At 34.9% G+C, this 25463-nt stretch overlaps 1 protein-coding gene across 1 annotated transcript in view; it reads right to left on the bottom strand.

Moving 5' to 3' along the window:
* Positions 1–1374: 1374 nt before the first annotated feature.
* Positions 1375–25463, bottom strand: part of LOC132562767 (G-protein coupled receptor 54-like) — a 111336-nt gene continuing 87247 nt past the window's right edge. The window contains exons 4-5 of the mRNA XM_060227530.1: positions 22084–22304; positions 1375–3604 (exon numbers count right to left, since the gene is read on the bottom strand). Of these exons, the coding sequence (XP_060083513.1) occupies positions 3179–3604; positions 22084–22304 (647 nt within the window). The 3' untranslated portion in view covers positions 1375–3178. The remainder of the gene's footprint in view (positions 3605–22083; positions 22305–25463) is intronic.

The raw sequence follows: 25463 nt of genomic DNA, 5'->3' as shown, positions 1-25463 counted from the left end.
TGTATACTGATTTAGATATCCAAAATAACGATAAGTTAAAGTCAAATAATAACAAAACCAATTTGGCAAGTATGGTTTATTACAATCAAAAGAAGCATGTAATAATGGTGAAACACACAAATAGACGCCACCAAGCCGGTGTCAGTACTAGCCACAACATACATAACGATATTTCGGACATGGATGTAAAGCAGCATACGGTACATATATATAACATAGGTAGTATTGTTTAGTTTCTTAAGTATATAATGATTAAACAAAGACAATATAAATGACGTTTAAAGATAGTTGACAATCACTGTGATTTGTTATGTGAAGTATTTTGTGTTAGTTTTCTAAGGATGAACATATTTAACGTCTAAAATCAACACACAGTTTACCTGTACAATATATCAATATGTCCTTTATAATATTCGAATTATTTATATACATAGCAAGTAATCAACCATGGAAAGAATATGTTAATGTATAATGTAATAGCCATGTGATAATTAATTACAACTACTAACAATAGAAAATGATTAACAATAGGTGACATATTGTTTCATTACAAACAACAGCATGTAACAAAATTAGTTGAATACAGATATACGACGAGAGAAGTATTTTTACCCTGTTTATGTGTGTGTATAATGGTGTATTACATGGACATTATTCATTTAATTGTATAAACACAACTGAAAATTTACCTGGGAGGAATATCTGATCATATGAAACGAGAATTTATTGATATTAACAAGTTTTTTTGTAAAGAAAAGGCATCATATAAACATTATTTATACGATACGACTGTCTTTGCAACAAGTGCTTCAAAAATTGTTGTTTTCGTTTGGATAAAACAAGTAGAAAAGACTTTGAATGGAAACATCTTCAAACGTATTCCAGAAATTTATAATATGTCTCTACAAATAAAAAAGGTCTCGGCTCTTAAAGTGGCCACAGCACACTCAACATTTATTTATAAACATTAAAGAACATGCATATTCAATATCTTATTATCACCTTGTGTCTAGAGTTGCCATCTGTCATTGTATATTACCTTCATGGAGAGACGAGATACGATTTTCAAAAATTCAAAAATAGCTCTTTTCGGGTGGCCTTTCTCAAAATGATTTCGTAGAAGCGTACCACACCCACCCATACACACACACACACACACACACACACACACACACACACACCACACACACCCACACCCTCACCCCCAACACACACCCACACCCACACAAACAGCCACACACCCACACACACACACCCTCACCCACCCACCCACACACACACACTTCACACCCCCCCAAACCCACCCACACACCCACACACACATCCCCCTCACACCTCCCCCCACACAAATACCTTTAGATTTAAAGTCAAGTCGTAATAAGGACAATGTATATCAATAAAACAAACATATCACATAACACTACTTTGGTAATTAAAAATAATGATAGAAAAATAAATATCTTTTAATTGTAATACACTATTCTTTGTAACACGTTCCAAAGTTGTGGAGTGCCCGAGCATATAGAACGTAACACAGATCATTAATTCAATTTATAAATGAGGAAAACCGTTTTGAGTAATTGAATTTTGAAATAGAAAAGAATTGTTTATAAATTGATCTTGGAATTATATTAATTTCATCCTTACCATTTGTTAATCCCTCAAAAACAGAAAACTGTACAAAATAACACGAAACATGTATCAGGTCTGTGTTTGATCACAACAATTTAATCAAATATCTGAGGAAACTGACATGTTTGCACACAATTAATTTTAATACATAGTGCAGTATAATTCCAGTTATTGACAAACAAAAGTCAACTTAAGTGAACATGAACATTTTTGAATATGTACAAGAAATTTGTTTCGTTATTAAACATAAGTTTAAATGGATTAACAAAATACAGTTATGAAAAAAAATCTATCATCCTACAATCTACAATCCGTCCTGCGGTTTGCATTCTCAAGGATGATTTTAAACTTTGAGTAGTCTCACCTTAACATGTCACACAGCTCCAAACAGTATTTCATAACACTGAGTCAAAGAATATGATCATGCTGTACTACAAATGATGAAATAGGAGTTTAAAACACAATTTCAATAAAATTTAATTACTTTGTGTACACATCACACCCCAATAGTGTGGTATTTACATAACAAAATCTACGGATTGCGTGACATGGTTTACACAATTTTTGTTTTAACATGCTGTCAATCGGGAAGAACACGCAAATTTCGCAACACGTCACCTCATGCAAAAAAAAAAAAAAAAAAAAGAGAAAAAATGCATCCTATGCATTTTCCACAACAGACCATCTCTAACACAATGTTCAAGCATGAATTTACGCTTTGCGCATGACGTTATTATTTAGATGCTCAGCCAGTGATGGAGAAAAATGACATTACCTACGTTTCAGATGTTTGCGGCCATACCTTATGCTAAATTATACAGCGTAATTTTTGATAAAGTCTAGTGTCTTTCTAAAAAAACAAATGCAAAATTATTACACATGCATTGCACAATGGTCAGCGTAAACGTGAATCAATATATGTTTTATGATATAAGAGCTGATGGCCGCAAATATCTGGAACATGAATCTTGTGGTATAGAAATGATAATATTACTTCATATATCGCAGGTCAATGTCGGTCATATTTGCCTTGTGCCAAGTTTAATATCATACCGAACAAAGTAGTTAGTGGAATGGTCTGTTGACACGATTTTCAAATGCCGTCAGGTGCAATAGGAAATTGAAATAGTGAGTCTGAGTCTAAATTAATATCTATGTTTACCTGGTGGTTTATCGCAGTGATTGTTGTCTAAACGACAACAATAGGTCCATCACGTACACGCACGCTTACTGTAATTGAAGACAAATACAATGGTTCAACGATACATGACCATGCATATATTTAATGCCGATTTGTCAAATTAGTTTTCCTAATATCAATATTATAGAGATTAGTTGTCATTCCACAAACAACATTCATTAAATTGTTAGCTATAATTTATATGTTAGTCTCTATAGTTATACTTATGCTCTACATAGCATGTCATACAATAATGTATATATATATTTTAGAAATATATGCCTTTCTATGCCCTGATCGATATACAATATGCAAAATATGTACAAGAGTTCCACGATTGCTCACCGTCGATCATTAGAGTTACACTCACAGTGTTTGGGTGGTTGTAAGGAGTTCAGACTGCTCCAGTCCAGGTCTAGCCTCCACGGCCTTGTCTATCATACTAGTCTCTTGGCATTCCTTGGGGTTCCGGCAGAGACAGCTGCACCATCGACTAAAACTTGGAAACCTTCTCTGAAATGCCTTTCGAAATCCATCGTTTAAAAATGCATACACAAACGGGTTAACACAAGAATTAGCATAAGACAATGTATGGGAAAATATTTTGAAAATAAGAAGGGGGTCTATTAACGGAAAATTTGGATCAAACGCCATCCACAAAGTAATAACGTGTATCGGAAGCCAGCAGGCGGCGAAGAGTAGAACAACAACTGCCACCATCCTCGTTACACGTCGTTTCCGGTTTTGTTGTGCTTTACTTTTCAATGACATAGGCGCCCCGTTACACTCGTGCTGAAACACAATGCAAAATTTGAAAATTAGAAATAAAAAAAAAATTATCCAAATAAATTGATGAAATATGTATTTGGATGAAACATTACTAAATATAACAGTATGTTGCAGCCTTTACAAACTTTCATCTAAAGCTATATATAGATATTGTACGTACATAACTGATATTGGCAAATTGATTTATCGACGATGCCACGACAAACATATTAAAAGACCGTATGCCCATCTACCTGCTACCTTTGTTAGAAACATGTAATGAACGGTTCTAGAAAAAAAATGTTTAAATATTGGATTATTTCATTATGATACGTGTGATTAAATAAAAAAAAACACTTCTATTTATATAATTTTAAATGAAGTATTTCAATTTGTTTATGTTCGGACAAGCAAGCTCCATTGTGGAATCTGTCTTATGGCTTCGACTAACCACAGTTTTAAATTGCTTCTTGTTACCTTAGTTTGATGTTCAGCTTTAAAAACATTTACATTTCCGTTGCATAGTCTCTAGATGAATAAAATCGATCATCATATTTCGATTAATCGATATTACGGATGATGATTTAGGCTTATACAAGAGTACGCGGTTTTGTTAAATGAGCAATGTTTGCATACATCGCTAATAATCTTATGAGTATGCTGTAAATGTGAAGAATTATAATACATCTATGTATATATATATATATATATATATATATGTATATAGGTATGTAAAACGTTTATGAAAATCCGATAAATAATTTGCAATAGAATCTATGACTTGGCGCCATGTACTGCCTCGGTTATAAACTAGCCAATCATATTCTTAAGGCCTAATGAATCCAATGTAATAAGGACCAAGAACATTTGGGCGACAAAAATGCAGAAATGAAAAATGTTAAAAGATCAGTCAAAACAACCACATGAACATTTTCAAATAAAGTTCTCATACTGATGTATTATACAGACAGCTAATAAAGCGCTTACAATTCAAGGTCAGTATTATTGTTTTATTTTTAAATATCTGCTCTGCAAACACCTCGCTACGGGATTATAAGTATATTTCCTGTTTGTTCTTTTTTTGTACACTTTGTTGTTATTTCAGAACCTGACATGTCATACTTTTTTTGCCCTAATTATATTTAACTTAAGTTTGGATAATGATTATGTTGATATATTGTTTTTTCGTGTAGTTTTTCGATACAATTACAGGAGTCCTAATAGACGTCTTTTACATATAACTTTAGCTGTTGTTATAACGCTATATAATAATGGCTTTGTCCGTCCCGAACTTTGTGACAAGCCGTAACAGAGCGGCGTACAGAACAATTAAAACATTAGAGGGAAGCAACAGAAAGAAAAGCCAAATTGAAAATACAAATATATCAATGACCACTTTGTAATAATATGGATGACAGTGTGCATGGTCGTTAACAACTATTAGAATATTGCTCATGTGCCAAAGGCTTGTTTGTGCTCAAAAGACTAAGTTCTCAAACTTAATTCATTTAACTACATTGAAGTAGAGAACATCGTGTCAAGTTCATTTGTTTATAACCAGTGATGGTAGCAGGGTGCATCTTTGCACGACTGTAAATCCCTTGGTGAAGGTCAGTCGCAAGCTTGTTTTGTCCTTCAGTCTTAGATGTTTTTATTGTACATTACATGCTGAACTACAGAGTGTTATTTCGGCTCCATAACTTTACAGTCATTCTTGCCATAATATCTAGACTCTTTAAAAGCGGTTTCCTTCTTCATGTCATGTAGTTTACTATTTGCTATTGCTATTTCCTGAGAGGGTCTAGATGATTCACTCTCAAATTGCATATGTAGGTATCCCTTGATCCCTAGTTGTATGTGCATAATGCATTTTGGAACCAATTTGAACGACAGACTGGCTTACAGACTGCCATCTTGGGTATTGAGAGATGCAATTTGTAACTCCCTTTGCCTGAGTTCTTATCAATCATTTTTAGTTTTCATATGTCAGCGTTCATTGCCCTTGTTAAGAATAGAAAGGAGTAGGATTTAACTTGATTGTTCTGAATGGAAATTATTGGTTTTCATATGAATGATACTGTAATTAGTAATCAACTGAACTTTGCTGTACAAAGATCAATTATCTATCATATGCATTCTAAAACACACATATACAATTGCATCTCTTAAGGAAGTTGCCAGAGTAAAACGTTTAACACCATTGTTGGCATCATAAGAACAAACCAATCTATTTCTAAGGCAGTTAAGTGATGTAATTTCATTTCCTCTATTATTTTCTAGTCCTTGTTTCAAAGATCAATGTCTGAAGCTTCTCATTGTACCCTTTTAATGAACTACGGAAAATTGTGTCCGCTCCATAACTTTTCAACTAGTTAAGACTTGTAATAATTGTAACGTCCATAGAGATTATAGCTTGGGCCCTTGATGTGCTTCCCATCTCAATGCAATCAATATATATTTTTCTTTTTCTTGCATCTCCTGCATCTCTTGCATGTTGCATGTATTTATAGGAGAATTGAAATTAAATTGAAGTAATGAATGGCCAACATTCAAACCAAGTAACAGATCACAGAAAAATCAGGGATGTCATACATAATTTTCCTTTTTTTTATTTTACCATTCTCCGAACACACTGTTACTATTGTAGTGATGTTTTCCATGTAAACCAAAACAAATGCTTTGAATACGGATTGTGTTTAGGTTTCTGATGTCCCTGGTATGATCCTGTAACTGATGTATTGTCCCAGATACATGTGTCATCATCAGAGCCGACATGATATTCAAACTAAACTATTGCTAGAGCGATATGATAAATTACAAAAATTGCGTCTATATGTAAATGTCCGCTTTGGTGTTTAGCCTGGCACGGTTTTGGTTTACACTTTGACATTTCCTTTGGAGCCGGACTATCAATCAATGCATCTACAAACAACACAGCATTTTCTGGGGAAAACACGCACTAACATATTGCGTTGTGTTCAATACAATCGTGATCTTGTGTAATATGTTTTAGTATAAAACAGGAAGAGGTGGCCATATTTATCAAATCCTGATGTACACTCAACAAAAGAACTATAGGCGAGTGAAAACCTGGTAAAAACAACGCAAAATAATGAGTTTTGAAACTATTTTTTACTACATAACTAAAAAGGTAGATCAAATTTCTATTTGCAGAGTTTAACTGTAGCATTCCCAATATCAGTTTTCAGGCACTATGTAAATCTACAATATGACAGTTACCACAATCCAGTAGCAATATTGATACAGAGTATTGTAAGGTATTGTGATCAACAACTAAAACGCGCTTACTGTTCGCCTCAAAATAAGACCACCTGGCTATTAAGACCAGCGATTCCAACATCCCTCCTGATATATTTTGTATTGTTAGCTTTGTCATTAAGTTAGTCTCAATATGAAGACAATCTATAATTAAAACCAGTTGTAACAAAATCATACCAAAGTTTATAATATTGTTTAAGTTGCATCGCTTCATCTTGACTAGTATTTACTAGCGCAACAAGCCCTGAGAAGCCGAGGAGGACGAACAAGCTATATGATGCGATTTGATTCTTAATTTCACTATACTATGATTTATTCTTAATATGTGTTGAAATGTGTTGTTACTTTGTGTTACAATCGCAATACTAGGGTTCAAGGGCTTCTCGTGTTGCAATGTTTGCACTATTTTTCTATTTCATTGTGTGATATGAGGTTGATTTTGTTTGGTGCTCGTTAGCATGCATATTGGTTCCTGAGTTCTTAGCTCATGCGTGTTGGTTTCAGTGTTCTTTGCTCATGCGTGTTTGTTCCAGTGTTGCTTGCTCATGCGTGTTGGTTCCAGTGTTCCTTGCTCATGCGTGTTGGTTTCAGTGTTCTTTGCTCATGCGTGTTGAATTCAGTGTTCTTTGCTCATGCGTATTGGTTCCAGTGTTCTTTGCTCATGCGTGTTGGTTTCAGTGTTCTTTGCTCATGCGTATTGGATCCAGTGTTCTTTGCTCATGCGTGTTAGTTCTATTGTTCTTTGCACATGCGTGTTGGTTTCAGTGTTCTTTGCTCATGCGTATTGGTTTCAGTGGTCTTTGCTCATGCGTTTTGATTTGAGTGTTCATTTCTTATGCGTGTCGGTTCCACTGTTCATTGCTCTCTGTTGTGAACATGACTTACTTAGCTCCATCAGTATATACCTTGGAAGTGTCATTGATAAAGAAGAAGACACCCATCCATCTGGATTAAGTGGTTTTTGTAGTTTTCTCGATGTGTATGTGCGATTATTTGTTTACTTTATGTTTAGCACTCGGTTCATGGAATCTGTCAGCTAGACAACCTACTTCAGTTGTCCCTTTCCACCTACGCAAACCGTTTCGGATTTTATGATGCTGTCTTTCACACGCATACTGCCTCCTGCATAATCTAAACACAACTTTCAGTGCACAACATTTTGAATTATCAACCAAAATATCTCTACAAATATAAAATCAAAGACTGACATTACTTTTCTTTCTCTTATGTAATGACAATAAATCAAAAACATTGCACTGTCTATTATACAGAATGATGTGCATCTAGGGAAAACGAAGATGGCGCCAAATCCATCATTATCTTCTCAACATATAACTCTACATTCATGATACATCACGATGTCGCGACGCTTTCAATTTTCCGGTTGGCTTATCCTTCCTGGAAAGAAAATCTAGGAAAACGCTTGGTCACGTATTGACAGAGGTCAAGCGGTTTCTTTGAGAAATCTGATAAATCAAAAACTGTTTCTATATAGCAATATCCTCTGTGGTAAACTTGGACAATGACCCTTGTCTCGGAACGGCTAATCAGTCGTGAGACGTGTCACACCAGAAACAATAATAATCAATTCGAGATGGGAACTACGCACTTTGTGTCTATGGTCGGTGGATGAGAGGCATCGTAATACTGTAGTCTTCCATTAGTTCCAGTCGTCATGAAAGGTGAATGGCGTCATTCAGTTGTTTCAAACGAACGTAACATTATAGCGAGAAATTCCGTGTCAAGAACATTTCTTAATTAAAGATATTTGACGTGTAATTGCCCTCAATGCAATACAAGCTCGCCATAATGATGATCACCATTGTCTTTAGCTAGTTTTACAGATAAAACAATCTTTTAAAGCCAATCACTTTTGAACAGTGTCGGTATTGTAAACAGATTACCATCGTGTAGAATATAACATTGATACAGCCAGATAAAAACGAGAACAAACTCCAATGATAAACGATATTTTAAAATAAACCATCTTCAGTGAAACCAATAAATTTTCACACGAACATCAGAATTTATTTTATGATGATATGCAACATTGGTTTTGCTATTGTATCATTTATACAAGCTGTATAACACAAATAGTTTATATAACTTATACTATATACATTGATTGACGGCGGACTGTAAGATAACAGCCAGACATGGAATGATTAGTTCTGGACGCAGTATTGAAATAACAAGCACATTTTTGTGATGTTGCCGCAGCAGACTCATCGTGACCCGACTCTTCCAGATTATCATAGTAATTCCTAGGAGATTACCCTTTGATATGATTTGTATGTATTAGCATCCTGCCTGATGAACGTTCTGATGTACATCTATTAAATTACTCACTCCGTTTCGTTGGCGTGAGGGAGCGTTTTTGCCAGTCTATGCAATAGTCGACTACATAAGACACAAGACTAGTATTCCCGTGACGAAAAGATGAGGAAGTCTGACTGATTTGATATTGGGATAGGCAGTCAGTCATAAAAAATGTGATATGAAGCTATGAGACCTGTTGTTATCGGAACCATTATAATGTAACAATGGAATGTCACATGAAGATGCATGTGACGATATTGTCCAAACAGTTATTATCGAAAGTCGTAATTAATGTTGGGAAATATCGGCTCCAATAACAAAATGCAATATGTTAATCGTTTGACACATTTTAACAGGTCACGCTACTGTAGTGTTAACACCCTATCAGTTTGCCGATTTTCCTTAGTAGTCTACGCACATAATTATATCCTGTTTACCCGTGTTGTCCATTCCATCGTATGAAGTGTTTTCGTTTTTAAGGATTTGCATATACATTAAACACCAAAAGGAAACAAAATTCATTCCTGATAGTAAAGATGTTAAGTGAATTTCCTTGAAGACCAAAAACGTAATGTCAAAATGGCTTTGCTTCTGAAATAATACATCCTCCCGTTACACAATACAGTTTTGATGAACGTACCAAAACACTTCGCTGTCATATCGTGAGATAGCCCTGCACTTTATGTTTTCATACTGGCAGTACGTATTTACATATCATTGATTTGTATTATGCAGTGTGTTAAAACAAAACTACTTATTTGCGTTAAACATTTATCACTTTCCATCGTATAACAAATATTCGTATGTATCATTCATACCTAAAGTTCGACAGAGTACCAATTTAATGGTATTACTTCACTGAAATGTCATGTCTTGGGCACATTGGCCTTTTGTTCCCCTTGGTCCATTACAGTGACACTGAAATGTGCATTCCCATTCGAAATCACTGCTGAGAGTCAAGCATTAAGCATCACATACCATTTCATGACTTTGATATTTAATTTCAAGGGAACCGATCCCATAACCTTTCTCACAGGGAAGAATACAAAGGCCAGAAGTGAGACGGTGGCAAGGAAACACATTGGGGAGAAACGAAATTTAAGCACGAAGATAATCTAGACAGATGATTAAATGTTGCTAATGATCGTACAGTGGGCATGGTTCCCATTTCAAATCGTATAAATATTATGAGGAAATTGAAAGGATGGCGTAGGGAAAATGAATGGAGTGTAAACTACGGGAAACTTGAAAATGTCAACCCAAATTTTCCTAACCAAGTTAATTTTAAAACATAGAAATCTAGTACTGGAACTGACAAATAAATAAATGAAAGTTTGCGTTGATGAGTTTGTTTAATATACATGCGACCGTTTTGAACAGATAGGAACGACTTTTCCGGTTATGATGGCTTATCTTCCCGTTAAGAGCAAATATAAAAATAAGATATTTCCACGACGTCGACCACATTTCCTTCTGTATTACTCATACTTTGTTAACTTAATATTTCTGTTGAATATTTTAGATCAGGAACAGAATTTTAAGTTTCCTTCTGTTGTAAAAACATTTCTCTTTTTCATTTCTCTTTAGGAGTGTTTCGGAGAATCAGAATCTGATGGAGTGCTTTCCATATTTAAAGTAACAACGCTGGATATTGTCAACTGTATTTTGTTTTGCACTTAGACAGATAGGTGTGAACATGAAGTGAGGACCTTAGTTAAGATATCGAGAAAACCGATCGATGCTGACCATTTTCAACAGTACCCAATTCAGTATCAAGGTAAACTTAATTTTCAGTTAATGAAAACTGCTGATTTTTGTCGCATTCCCACCTGATTTTATCAGCATATGAAAATACAGACTGTACTGTTTGAATGCTGATGTAGATAAATGCATAAAAAGCGGTGATTTCTTTGTATGGCAATAGCTCATTATGAACTGATTAATTTATAAAATAGATGATCTCACGTGAGTGTTGATGTAAGGTGGAAATCTTACACGAGTTCAAGAATTTGATCTGTAAGTAGCCTTAAGGCTGACATAACAGGCCAGTTTTGTGATATATTCATCTCTTTATAGTATATCCTTTAGTAGGCTTTATTTCACTTCCGACAGTATATGTACACTTGATAATTCTAATAACTTTGTATTATGGGCAATAATGGGGACACTGACAGACGGTATGATGCCATGTCTCATCTTGTATCCCTACAGACATAAGGTCTGACGTATTCCCAAGGTAATTTGGTCACATCTAAAGAAGTGTCTATAGTTATCGAGGTCGCGTTACGTGTTACAGTGACCATTAGGCAGCTTTACGAGTTTGATATTCATTTCCCTGGAAGACACGCTTCTGTAACGTCTGTTCAATTATCCGAAAATGATTTCATTGTATCAGGGAGCACTCGATGACATGTACATGTGAGGTCATAAACTAAGAGTTATTTTGAAAGGATGTAAACGACAACCAAGGTGAAATGTGGAGGAATGCTTTAAGGAATACCAACACAATAAATACAGAAAAAAACACCAGACAATGGAAAACTAAGGTTCCAAGCTTTAGAATAGGGAAAAACAATTTCCGAATTGCTTATGCTCCCTTTGGTAGAAGAAAAATGAATCTATCCCCGGTCTGCAGATACGAAGTAACGATAACTCTACCTACCAGAATACACGAAAAGATATATATGGGGTTGATACAACCTAGCATACCTTATTTACAAGGACGTTGAGGTTGATGAACGTCGGATCTCATAAATCAAGGTGCGTTCTGTGCTTGAACTTGTCTAGCCACACTGGTTATTAAATTATTAAATATTTACAGTATTGAAGGGAGTGGCATATTTCAAATGTCAAATTCAACACATGCACTCATCTCGCATATTCCAAAAAGCCACCCTCAAATGACGCAAGATGTTGAAAGGAAGTTTAAATTGGTCACCGCTCACCTTATAAATATAGGCGAACTTTCCCGCATTTCCTGGACTTATTTGCCCGTACTGGACGGCCGAGTGTCGAGTGTCAAATTTGAATTTGAAATTGCTTTTCTTAAAAGAGTGTACTATTTTGTGAGTTCATAAATAAAAAACATCATGCCAAGGACAGTATATTACTACAATTCAATACGTAATATAGACAAAATGCAATCTGTATCTTAAGTTAACATTTTCTATAGAAAATGAACTATACTAAATTTGGTATGTTCAGAACAAACTTTCAACTTCATAACTTCCACAGTGGGAGAATTTTTAGAATCCTGATCCGATTACGCCATTTGTTTCTACTACATTCTATCTCTCTTCCATTCTCGCCGAAATCGGCTGTCGAGCTTAACGCTATGGACACGGTGGGGTTTAACTCTCGGAGCTCAGAAAGCCTATATTTTTTCTTTATCAAATCCAACATATAGTAACTGATGTTATTGCACAAGAAAAAACACGTACAAAGTGTTGCATTTGATTGGATGCGAAGGGAAATTTTAAATATTATAGTAAAATAACATTCAAAATGACATCCATCTACATCTAAGAGGTGAATCTTTATAATAATTCAGGTATCTATTAGAAATAGTAAAACTGGTGTACGATGAAATTGAATGACAGGAAACCATAGCAACTAATATACATTGTAGCTGTGAACTAGACATTGCAAGGTCTTGAAACAATGTAAAAAAAAAAAGAACAGAAGATAAAGAAAAAATAAATATTATCAGTATTCTCTAATGAGAACGTCATGGTTCAGTGATCATTTTAGAGCATTCAAATTGTTTCCCCAGGGAAAGTTTACGGATAATACGTTCTGATTCGATTTCGGTGTCAACGCTGATGGAATAAATTTACGCAATTCCATACACTAATGAAATTATTGTCATTATGTTTCTATCTAACACAATAGAAGGTGTCATACATGTTTCATGAACAAAATAAAAAAAGAACGCTCATGCTGTCATTATTTCTTACATCATCATCATCATCATCATCATCATCAACACCACCATCATCATCATCACCAATTGATAATATCAAAGGTTGCAATACAAGACACATTTTGTGGAAACCACAGTTTGGGTTCCCATTTTTTGGAGATTCGCCTTGCCTTCCTTTGTCTTAGTTTGTTGTAGAATTCCATAAGCAAGCAGACATTTTTTTCAGAGATAACATGTATTTTTCGAAGTAACAGTGCAAATACAAATATCTTGTGGGTTTTTATGACATCCTTCCTGTGATATTTGTTAATTCATTTGCTCATGTTTCATGAAATCCAAAAGCAAATCACCGAAGTGTACTTGATTATGTCTTCCGATTGTCAGTGACTGATGACATCATCAGAATTCGCATTTCGTGCATTTGATCCAATGACACCAACGTATATATATGGTCTGTTGCTATTTATCAAAGAACGATTATTCTTGTCCACTTCATGCTTCAAGAATTCACTTGGGATCATGTAACATTCCAAAAGAAGAAAAGCGATATAAGGATTATACATTGTCGTCGCTGACATTTTGTTTGTTTTCGGTTATGCCTGCCTACTATTTTAGTGACAAATATTCAGTGGTACACTGATATGGTTTGTAACGTCTATCTAGGACGTAACCAAGCTTTTCGCTGAAAAATCCCATTCTTATTAATATATGGTTGTTACCCGAATAACTTATGCCGAATGCCTACCTAAAAACGTTCAAATTATAAAGAAGTATGCAAGTAGCAATGAACTAATGTACATACACGTCCTTTTCACAACCATCTAAACAGAGCTCCTTTAGTGAATAATCTAAATGGTTGACCCTGCTTGTTTGTTGCTTTGGATTAAAAATGACTACGTTCTCCGTGTAAATATACACAAATGAAATATCAAAGGTCAAGGTTTGTTTCAAGGCATCTAATCTGGCTTTGAAATAGTTTATTAATAGGGTTAATATGAATTTATTTTTATGAACAAGTTGCAAAAAGGAAGTGACGAAACGCAGAAATGGTGATGGAGATTTATCCACTCGATGTATACTATAAAAAATCATACTCCAGTATTGTTTCTTATTGGTGTGTAAAAATCTCTGTTTTCTCCGTGCTGATTTTGACAGATTTTATTGATTTTGAACAAACTGACCAATTCGTCCATCTCTATAAATCTAAACGCCTGAAAAGAGATTTAAATTTTATCCGTTAGTGACTGACAGCTACATAAATCATGAAACATTATGGAAAGCCAATGGAAATTAAAAAGGAAATTATTTCCGACCAAAAGAGGATATTCTGATAGAAATATCCACAAATACAATCATCATACCTCTGATTCATTTCAGTGGCTCGGCATAATATATAGAGAGAGCAGGCTTGGCAGTATTCATAACTTCTGATAACAGACAGATCCCTGCCAGAATTTGCGAAGCGATAATACAGGTAATGAATTGTGTTTTAAACGAGAGGTCCTTGGGTTATGACAGTCATCTAACTTTAAAGATCCGTATATGATATAGTAGTAGTAATAGTAGTAGGAAGACGTATTAAATTATCAAGTCAGTTCAAATACTGAATAATTTAAAAGTCAATGCAAATAAGAGGTTTCAATGTCTCGAATCGACCACCTGTTCTACAGCTTACGTTGAAGACTTTATCGGTCCATAAAGTCAATTTCTGTAAACGAGACATCCTATTTCTAAAAATAAATCTACTAAAATACCATGACCTAGGATCTATAGCTTGTTGAGATAATACGTTTTTTGGTTCTGAACATATTTGACCGCTGTAACGTTGGTAGTTGGTCACAGTCAATAAATGTTTGGAGGTGGTAGACCTATATCCAATATTGTTTCGGAAACAAATATCAACAGCGGGGGCTTTAAGGTTGAGACGCAGCCATTTAAAAATGCTAATATGTCTAACCATTATGACCATGAAATAACACATTCGACCCTTTTTCCCCCGAATCGCGTTTAAGTCAAATTCAGTTATAAAAAATTGGAAGCCCAAAACCCCAGAACGCTACAGGGCCAATATCAGCACCATGATCCTCTCAGTGAAGGCGAAGAAGCCATAATGTCTATATTTGACTCCTGGGAACTAAGAGTTGACCAAGGTTATTCATTTGAATAAGTTTGTTAGCTCTTCACCGCAGAAGCTTCAGGTCTAAAGTCAGCTACATGGACCTGTTAACACATTTGAATCATGTAATACTAAAAGCTGGCCAAAGTCATTTATTTGAATAAATCTAGTAACTCTTCACCGCAGAAAAGTTTGGTTAGAAATAAGTACCCTAGGCCTTGTTAACACATTTGACCGCTGTGGTATTGTTTCTACATGTATTGTCCTGTTTGGCTCCTTTTTATTTTGTTTTCTTTTCCTTTTTTCAAAGATGACGTCAGTTAGAGTTACTGTAGCTTTGAAGTCGTAATATTTAAAATTAATGATATTTTGAAAACAAAATCGTACTTTTTGTGAAGGAATCCAAAAATTGATTAAGTTAGAATATGGGATTTTATTGCAACTGGTACCTGTTTGGGTTTCGAAATCGATCTTACTTAGAAATAGGATATGTCACCCCGTGACTAAGACCATTTGATCTCGACAATTTAGGATAACAGATTATATTTTCCATGCATGAATGTTATAACATTGGACGAAATCTTCAACTGGTTTTATTTCATTTCAATATCTATTCTTATTCTCAATTCTTATGATTCAATTAAATTTTCTCCTTTTGCAGAAAAATGCAAGAAAGATAATTGAATAAAACGTCATGTTCCTGTCAAGTTACTTCGCGCCAAATATTGCATAAGATATATATACTAGACAGACCAGACGAGACAGGAAATTCGCATATTGTGTAGCAAGCAAGATTTTCTTGACTCATGAGATGTTGCAGTGGTAACAATTTCGCCTTTCACCTCAAATACCTCGTAAAATATTAGTTAAATATAATTTGATAAAATTATTTGAAGTAGGGAGAAGGGGATAATTTAAGAGTTTTACACAGCGGATTGAGATAACATAAGTTAATTGTTCCCATTTGGTGGTAGCAGGGAGTCAAACAGATCTAGGTATCCATGAACTGTGAACATATTCCGATGAATATAGAACGCCCAATCAGCACTTCCGTTAAAAATGGCACTGTCATTAAAATGTCTCGGGATTACATATTACAGGAACACATCACACTGCAGCATCGTCATAGTCTTCTAGTCTACCATTACCCAATTTCGCGCAGACAAATTTGACCTAGATTAATAACACTGGGAACGTAGATCCAATAGCCAGTCCCCTGTCGGCCCGGAAGATCACTCCACAATTCAATAAGCCGACCATATACCAAATATACGGGACAACATTAACAAGAAATGGATGAACGCGATGTCCCCTGAATTAACTAAATGACTACCTAGAATAGAATCACAAGCACTTAACGAACAATAGGGTCAATGGTTAGAGTGCGACTGACCATGAAACAAACAATCATGTCGGGATTTTAACGCAGGCAATTTTTACCGCTGTGCCATGTATAACCAGAATGACCTTTTCATAAAGGTATAAAGAAAACGATGTTGGACAAGTCCAAACTCTCTGGTGTATTTCTATATAATGTTGTTGATAATTTGATAAGATTATCAAATCAAGCATCTGAGGTTTCAGTCAGATTATTTGGTATGATATGATTTCTCAGTGTTCTCCATATGTACGATGTTAGTCCCTGATCATTAAATCCAACATTACTCAAGGAAGTTGGAAGCATATCCTTCTAAATCGAATATCATGTCTTGGACTCATGATATTGGTTCTCTTGAGAGCTTTTTTTTTTTTAATTGTGTTATCTTTTTAATTCTATTTAGATTCATCATGGAAAGATGGTACATTGTAAATGTTTGGATGTTCCTCGATCCTGGAGATAAATTCATGTCTGATATTTACATGACAGATATGTTATTGTGCCTGCAAATAAGACATCTAATAACTTGATCTGCACACATTTTTATATTTCCTGTCTACAAAAATTCTTAGGCTTGCTGGATAACAAAGGAAATTCCATCAATATATTATGATATTTTTCCAAAGAAGAAATTCTGGCTTATCAGGCTTTCGCTATTACAATCATTTAGTATAGATTCCCTATCAGTGAAAGAATACGGACCTCCTCAGTTTATATCTGATTCCTAACCTTCGCAGTAAAATAATTTGAACAGCGTTTCATTGTTCGCTCGTCCAGCTATTTAACCAACATGTTGTCCAAACGTCTTACTACCAATCTAAGTATAGTCTTAATGAGATACATTTTTACTGAAGAAGAAGAATTAATAGTATATGTATATCAAATAACTCCAGATAGCTTCAACACCATCTTCTTAAACATTTCGTCTATAATAGCATTTGATTTTTCAGGTCTGTACAACACTATACCCAATTAGAAACTGTTTTTTTCTTGTTATGATAGGCAGTACCTATATACGGTTGTGAAATATACTATTGCGTATTCCGTTAAAAATAATCAAAGAAGAAATATATCTATATATATATAGCAAAATAATAAAAATTACCGAGTTTCTGTTTACCAACATCTATCTTATCAAAACAAGTCACTACGACCTTGCAAAGCCATTGTCATCTCACTTTCATGTATATTGATGATATCTTGTCTGTAAAGAACAAGAAATTTATTGGTCCAGTCCATCACATATACTAGCCAGTACTTGAAATCAAAGACATGGCAGACCTTTTTACATCATCCGCTTATTTTGATCTTTTACTACAATGAAACCAGCATGGACACCTTTCCATCAAACTGTATGATATGCGTAATGATTTCAATTTCCCCGATATTAATTTTCCTTTTCTGGATAGCAACAACACTGCATGCCTAACATATGATGTTAACATGTCACATTTAAGTCGATATCAAAGGGTCCATTACCAATATCGAGATTTTCTTTGCAAGATGTCAACTAACACTGGCACAAGGTTCAAAAGCCGAATTGATATACAGTATCGGTAGGAAACATTGACGGTCGTCATGGTGATCTCATTGAGAAATATGCCGGTACTGTGTAATAAGAAGATACATTAGTAAAGTGTTTGTTGCTCGTTAATTTGCCTGTCTGTTGCGTTTTCGTATATCCTATTCTCATTAACTTTGATTTGTCCCAGTTTTGTAAAATTTGACTTTGGATGATGATTATGTTCACACATATTGAAATTGTCTTGTTGTTTTATATTGAATATTTTATCATAATGTTACAATAATAGTTTATAGGTGATATGAACCATGTAAATCAGAAAACAGTATGCAATATTGCGATGTTAGATACACATCATAACAGCATCGAATGCGAAAAGCTATGTAACATCCCTAAAAAACACATGTACAACTACTTAACGCCCCTTTTAAAAAATTCTTAAGAACTTGTAATGAATAGCAACTTTTTTAACACAAATGTAGAATTTTGATTAATAACCACCACATAATGAATTAAATTTATCATATAGCAGTTAAGGTGTTCTAGGACTCGTTATGATTATAAGGGCATAAACTGTGAAAGCCAGAAGGCGACTGGAAAAAAGTAATGGAACAAAAATCTCGATAAGAGGTGCACTAAACGAACGATCCAATGCATTCTTTATATTCTATTACTTCAGAAGAAAGTCAAGTACATATGTATACTCTAAAACACGCCAGTATTCGAATGAATTAAAACCGGATATGCAGGTTAGGCAAACGCCACGGACTAAAACCTTACCTATAGTGTCTACCACCGTGCAAACTCATTATTTTACAAACGACACACAGGTGAATTGCACCGTTTAAGTACAAATTTAGAATTGCATACCCTACAGCCGAATAGTGAATTAAACTGCGTCATACCGCACCGTTGTCCTTCTAGAACTCATCACCTTAATTGTAAAACCTAAGAGACGAGTAGTGGAAACTCAAATAGATGGAAAGAATTTTTTAAGTCCTAGATGAGGTGTATTAGCTTCATAATTCAATAGATTTCAGAGTAAGTTAGTATTACCTCCTGAGCACAATACTTTTCAACTTAAGCTCTATTACTCAAAGTGGCCATACGTATCTGGTCTAAACTATTGCCATCAAAGATTGTACATAAGATACACAAGTGCATAGCACCTTTTGATGGTTTAGAAACTGCGTCATACAGCTTTTTTGTCCTTTTAGGACTCGCCAACGATGCGAAGGGCCTCGGAGGCAACCGAGGAAAACACAAAGTGAAAGAAAGAAATGTAAAGATAGAAACAGGGAGGTGAAACATCCCCATTATGAAATAAATTTCCTAATTTCGCCATTTTTGAACAGCGTCAAGCGTATGTGTATATTCTGAATAAGTCCGTTATTTAAATGTATTAAAGCGTGACATGCAGGTTATGACAACCCTCGCAGAGGTGTCCAAAAAGCCATAATGACATATTGTGCATAACATATGACATTCTGATGACGCATCCTATGTTAAAGTAACATCGTCTGAAAACGTTATTCTTTTAATATATTGTTCGTGTTTTATACACTTCCAATATCGTTTCTGTACTACAGGTATCCTGTTATTTACAGTCGGTTTCCAATGTCCAGTTTGACCACTCATTTTAATCGGAAGCCCTTCTCGAATTCAAAACCGATAACATTACGTGACAGTTTTGAGAACGAGATAGTTCATTTGTATACACAAACTCATGTGTTGGCAGAGAACAATATAATGACACAGTACTTAAGCACGTGTTTTTCGTAACCCGAGTTGGCTATGAACGAGGAGATGTTGTACTATAACTCAAATTTAATTCAGAAAAACGGAAGAATTTACAATTATGAACGTTAATAGCCATCGTTTCTGCTTAAGCCTCGCTCCAACCTGCACGGATTGCAAACAACATGCAAAACGTTGATTTAGTTTCACTTTGTCAGTTTGTCTGTCAATCCAACAGAATAAAAGCACCGTTCTGATTGCTTTCTCATCTGATCAATTTTCATTTGTCAAAATAATATTCTTCGCCAAAATCTAGGATTGTTTTCTGTTTACCTGGCCGTCCTTTTGACTTATTCATGTGGAATGCCATTCTTATCTTACTGGTGTATTGTGCGTGTGCGTTATCATATATGACGAAATAACATTACGTAGACTATTGATCAAAGTGATAATTTACTAACATATGTACATTTCAGCGGAAACCATCAAATATTGTTCAAAAGAGGATACACTTATATATATATAATAGAAAAACAGTAAAAATTGTGGTATAATAGAAAAGTTATCTATATTTCGTTTGCTCCTCACAACGGTCATGGGCGAATGTTGACAGGTGTCAAGTCAGCAGCAACGAAATGATAACAGCACACATATCAAGATCTCCAGTCTTGTAGCGCGTGTTGTCCATCAATTCATTACTGTCTCATTAATGTCCCTGGAGGAGACACCCTTGGAACCCAAACACCACAGAAGGTCAGGTTTGGATTAATGTGAGTGTGAAAAAAACGTCTGCTAGAGCCATCCAAATGTCTTCACGAAGCGTACGCCACCAATATCCTACCTTATTTCTCAAGTCTTAGAAATTGTGTAGCATTTCCACTCTATAGTATCAAACTTGTTTCCGAACAAATAAGGAGTTATATGTAAAAAAAGTATGTATAATAAGAAAGATAAGCCTGTAGACGGATACTATACTAAACACCCCGCCACACACGTACAGAATAAAATTGTTTGTAGACATAAGAAAACACATTTAGGTCTAACCACACCTATCGTAGTTAATTTCACGTTTCGTCGGTCCATCTTTCCTTGACAACTGCCTGTGGATGTCCGCGATAAAACACAGAGAAATGATGATTGAACGCTAACTAACTTGATGTATATTTCCTATTTGTTAAGTCATCATCATCACCAAAATTCATTACAATAAAATTATGAAAAATTACAGCCGTCTAAACGTTGTTAAATAAATTAGTGAGATTTAAAAGCGATACTGGTACCCGTTCTTACACGTTCACTATGTTAATATGAGAAACGATTTCTATCGGGTAAAAAATATGTTTCTGTGAATTAATGGCGCTGACTGTATTTGCATTGCTAAAATAGTAGTTAAGTGTACAAATGAGGAGGGCCGATTTATTTTCATGACAAGACCGTTGAATAAACTTGGTAAGTTATAACATCATATATTTTGTTTTGAATATCACGATAAGTAATAATATTATTTTTTCATTTGCATTGGAATTATGGAAGTTGTTGTGTCTATTTTGGTACAGCGAATTTAACTTTCGTAATAACCTAATAACCCTAATTGTTCAACATTGTAGGTATATTTGATACCTACGGTATATCATAATATACGGGTGACAGGAAAATGTATGTTACTGTCAGACTTGATTCAGAAATATATACAGTAAGACAAAGTTCTAAACTTCAGTTATTTCTCCAAATGAATCTCATCGATTTTGTATCTACAATAGCTTCATCTAAATGATATTAATTGCTTGCTTTGGAGGTGATCATGTTTTAAAGTGTTTATGCTGGATCAAGCTTAGAGATGTTGAACAATTCTACAAATTTGATAGTATCTCATGTAATGCACATGTATATATTCCAAGGACACCGGCCTCGTTGTTCGCTTTCACTTATAAACAGTGACAACGTTTGCTACTCAAAAAACCTTTTGAATCACTTTGTTCTTTTTGTAGTAACTCGAAAATAAACAGCTTTTATTATTTCCTGCGTTGGAACAATTTTAAAACTCTAGGTCATGACTGAACATTTAGCTTTATATATTTTTTTTCAGATTTCAGTAAAAAAAAACCAGCAAAGCTTAATGGCTCTTTTTGTCATTGTTGAAATAATGTAAAACATGCGTGATAGTTTGAAATGCTATGGTAGTATTTAAATGATCATGCAACTGAAAGGCAAAACATGAAAAAATACTTACGTCGTTTTTCTTTAATTTACTTCCCCACCAAAGATATTGGAGAATTTTGCCATAGCAGCCAAGTATGACGCCAAGGGGCAGGATGTATGACGTTATAACCACGCCCAGTGTCATGGCCTTGTTCATTCCTTCTAATGGCCATTCTTGCGTACACAGGCTGATTCCATTTTCCTCCACGAGCTTCGTGAAGAGAACGTATGGAAGAGATATAAGGCAGGAAACTGAAAATAAAACATAAGAACATAAAACAGATATATTATGGAAACTTCTCTTTCATGGATAAAATGAAGGTTTTAATGTATTTTAAACACACATGCACATTGTTTTATGTTAGGGGTCTTCAGTAAATATAGGTTATGTAGCACTAGGAGAAGGTAAAAGGGAGAACGGCAAAGTCCGAAAGTACATCATTGATCGGTAAATGTGATCAAGGATTGTACAAAATAACACAAGTGAAATTTCCTTTTCAATACAGATTTTGAATTATATCTAAGTTAAAAAATCATATATATATTTAAAGTAATGATTATCGTACAGCTGTTTCGTCCTTCTGGGTGAAGCTAAAGGCCTCAAATTTGAAAGCTAGGATTGCGATAGGGGAAAACCAAACGTTCTCAATTTACCGCAACAACCAGGTGCATTAACGACACACGTTAATGATACATTGATATACACAAGTCATGGTCTTATTTAAACTAAAAGGATGTCAAGAATGACACCAAGAGGATTAAAAGCAAAAGAGAAGTCTAAGATCTAAGTGTTTCAATGGGGCAGATTTAATATTGATGTCTGATGTAATGCCCTAGATTCTGCAGGGGTTAAAGCTTAATTCGTGCCAAACATTGTACAAACGGTATCGTAGAAGCGTACCACATATACCCCTCCTCCACAAACACCCCCCCCCCCCCAAACACACTCCTCCCCCCACCCCCACCCCCTTACAAACACCCCACCCCATTCATCCACCCACCCATTTAACCAGACTCTCCTGCACGGGCTATACTTGACTAATATATATAACTTTGCGTACACAAGTACATTATACAGCAAATGTGCAAGTTTAAACAGATGTGATTATAAGACTTACAGCCAAAGTATTCAACGCCTCGCACTTCTTAATGTTATGAATAAAAAAAAATGTGAATAAATAGGGACAACAAAACATTTGAAGGGTATCTTTAAATGAAAGGTTTTTTATACTTCAAACGTTTGTTCAGACACATTACCAACTTCATTTAAAAACGAGGAAATCGAAATACCCTCGAAACCCTTTTCTCTCGATAAAACAGGGTCGTAGATGAACGATACATTACGAACAAAGTGCTAGCAGATGTGAATCTAATTAATATTTCAAAGAAATACAGAGAAAGTTTTCATCTAATCAATAACAGATTATGTAACAATCTGGCAGTCTATCGGCTAACAGAAATCTCTAAACTTAAACTTGCATCCTCTGTCCTAAGCTGCCAATTTCAATTGCTTCGCGTTCTTAATCTCGGTTCCTTACCACATACACGTGAAGATGTAGGTGTATTGATTATTTTGAGAAAAAAAAACCTTCCGAAAAAATCTTATGTAGTTGGTAGCTTTTAATTTTTATTGTTTGTTGATGAAATCTACTGTTTTTCAAGTACTGTTTGATGTGCGAATATTGTTCGCAAACTACGCACATGTTGTATACATCGTGAGCACAAATGAACGTTCTATCCTCATTTAAGTGATAGGAATATAGATAATCTTTCGAGAAATTATTTGATTAATTAAAAGGAGATCTCGTTTAAAAATGAATACAAAAACGTTCAAAGACGTATACGCATTTCTTTTTAATTTGACAGTTATCGAAAAACAGTTGGACCCCGTGTCAATTATTCTATCTAGTGTATTGATTTCACATCTCAGAGAGCGGAGAGTGATTTGGCCGGGGCAACCAAGATTTCCTGTATACGAATACAAATGTGACTGGATCAGTCGTTACACTTAAAAATAAGCCGAGTATACATTTTTTTTCTTTACAACACGATAAAAAATGAGAGCAATTAATAAATAATGGAAATATAATCACTGATGGTACACTTGTGGTAACGCACAACAAACAAGCATAGTGCATACATCGTGCGCGCACACAAACACCTTACAGTTTCTGTGCGATAAAATCGCAGTTACGTAGTTTGGTAAAACTGGTCGGCTAATATTACGGATTAAAAATTAAACGAAAACTTGAGTAGTTATGACTAAATAGCGATCATATGCGCATTAGATATTGATCGATGGTGATAAAGGTCATTTTTAATTCCAAACTGGCGCGGTTTCCATCATTGTCCTCCATAAGTGATTTTCTTCAAAAGAAATTAAGTTGAAATTGTGCATCAAGGGATTCTAAACCTGGCAAGAAAGTTGATGCTAAAATCTTCTTTTGCTTCCCTTACCCCTGCGGTCTTATTAACGTACTTAAGAATAGTTGAATGCCTACATTGATGGTGCATGCTGAATTTGATTGAAACCCTCTTAGGCGTTAGGCGAGAATAGTTTCAAAGCAAATTTTATCTAAATTACTTATTCTTGGCTCTCACCTCTATCTGTTGGGATTGGATCAACCTGCTTAATTTTAGAAATGATTGTCCTCCTCATGTGATGATCCAGATTACAGTCTGTTTGAAAGCAAATGTTCGGTACCTCACAGCTTACTGGACTCTAAACAACTTTCTTAATTTTGGAAATAATTGTCCATCCTTAATGTTTCAGACTAAATGCAGTTGCAAAAATGCATTACGGAAACGTAGGAATTGAAGTAAAGCAACATTTTAGCAAATGTCCTATTTTGGTTCCTGTCCCTGGGGTAGCATCAACTTTTTTCAAATTTAAATAAAAAAAAAAGTTGCTTATCCCTAATATGTCAGACCAACTTTACAATTCACATGTTAAGGAAGTGCAGTATTTGAATGGAAAAAAACACTAAATCCGACAAAAGTCGAAGAAAAAAGGCCGATATTTATAAGGTATCAGTCACCTTGACCCGTCGGGTCATATCACCTACAAAGTGGTTAATCACCCCTTGTAGAACAGACATGAATCTTACAGTTAAAGATCATATCAGTTAAAGACAATCCTGACTAGATCGGAGAAAGGTTTATTGTCGTTTTACAGAGATTTCATGTCGTCAACCTTTGGTATATCTTAAGTCTCATTAGACTGAATAATCCTATTGCGTTTTCCTATGAATATCATGACTGGGTGTCAAGTTGGAAAAAAATCAACAACCATTTTGATTTTTTGATGGTCGGGGAGAGCTCATGATTCTGAATCTCTTGTTAAACTATGATACCAAAATCCTACAAAACACCTCTCTATTTATCTTTATTTAATTTCTTGATTCAGCACAA

This window comes from Ylistrum balloti, unplaced genomic scaffold (genome assembly GCF_031769215.1).
Source record: "Ylistrum balloti isolate Yb309-2 unplaced genomic scaffold, AGI_CSIRO_Ybal_v1 Utg371506, whole genome shotgun sequence".
NCBI lineage: Eukaryota > Metazoa > Mollusca > Bivalvia > Pectinida > Pectinidae > Ylistrum > Ylistrum balloti.
This window is presented reverse-complemented; position numbering and strand designations above follow the sequence as displayed.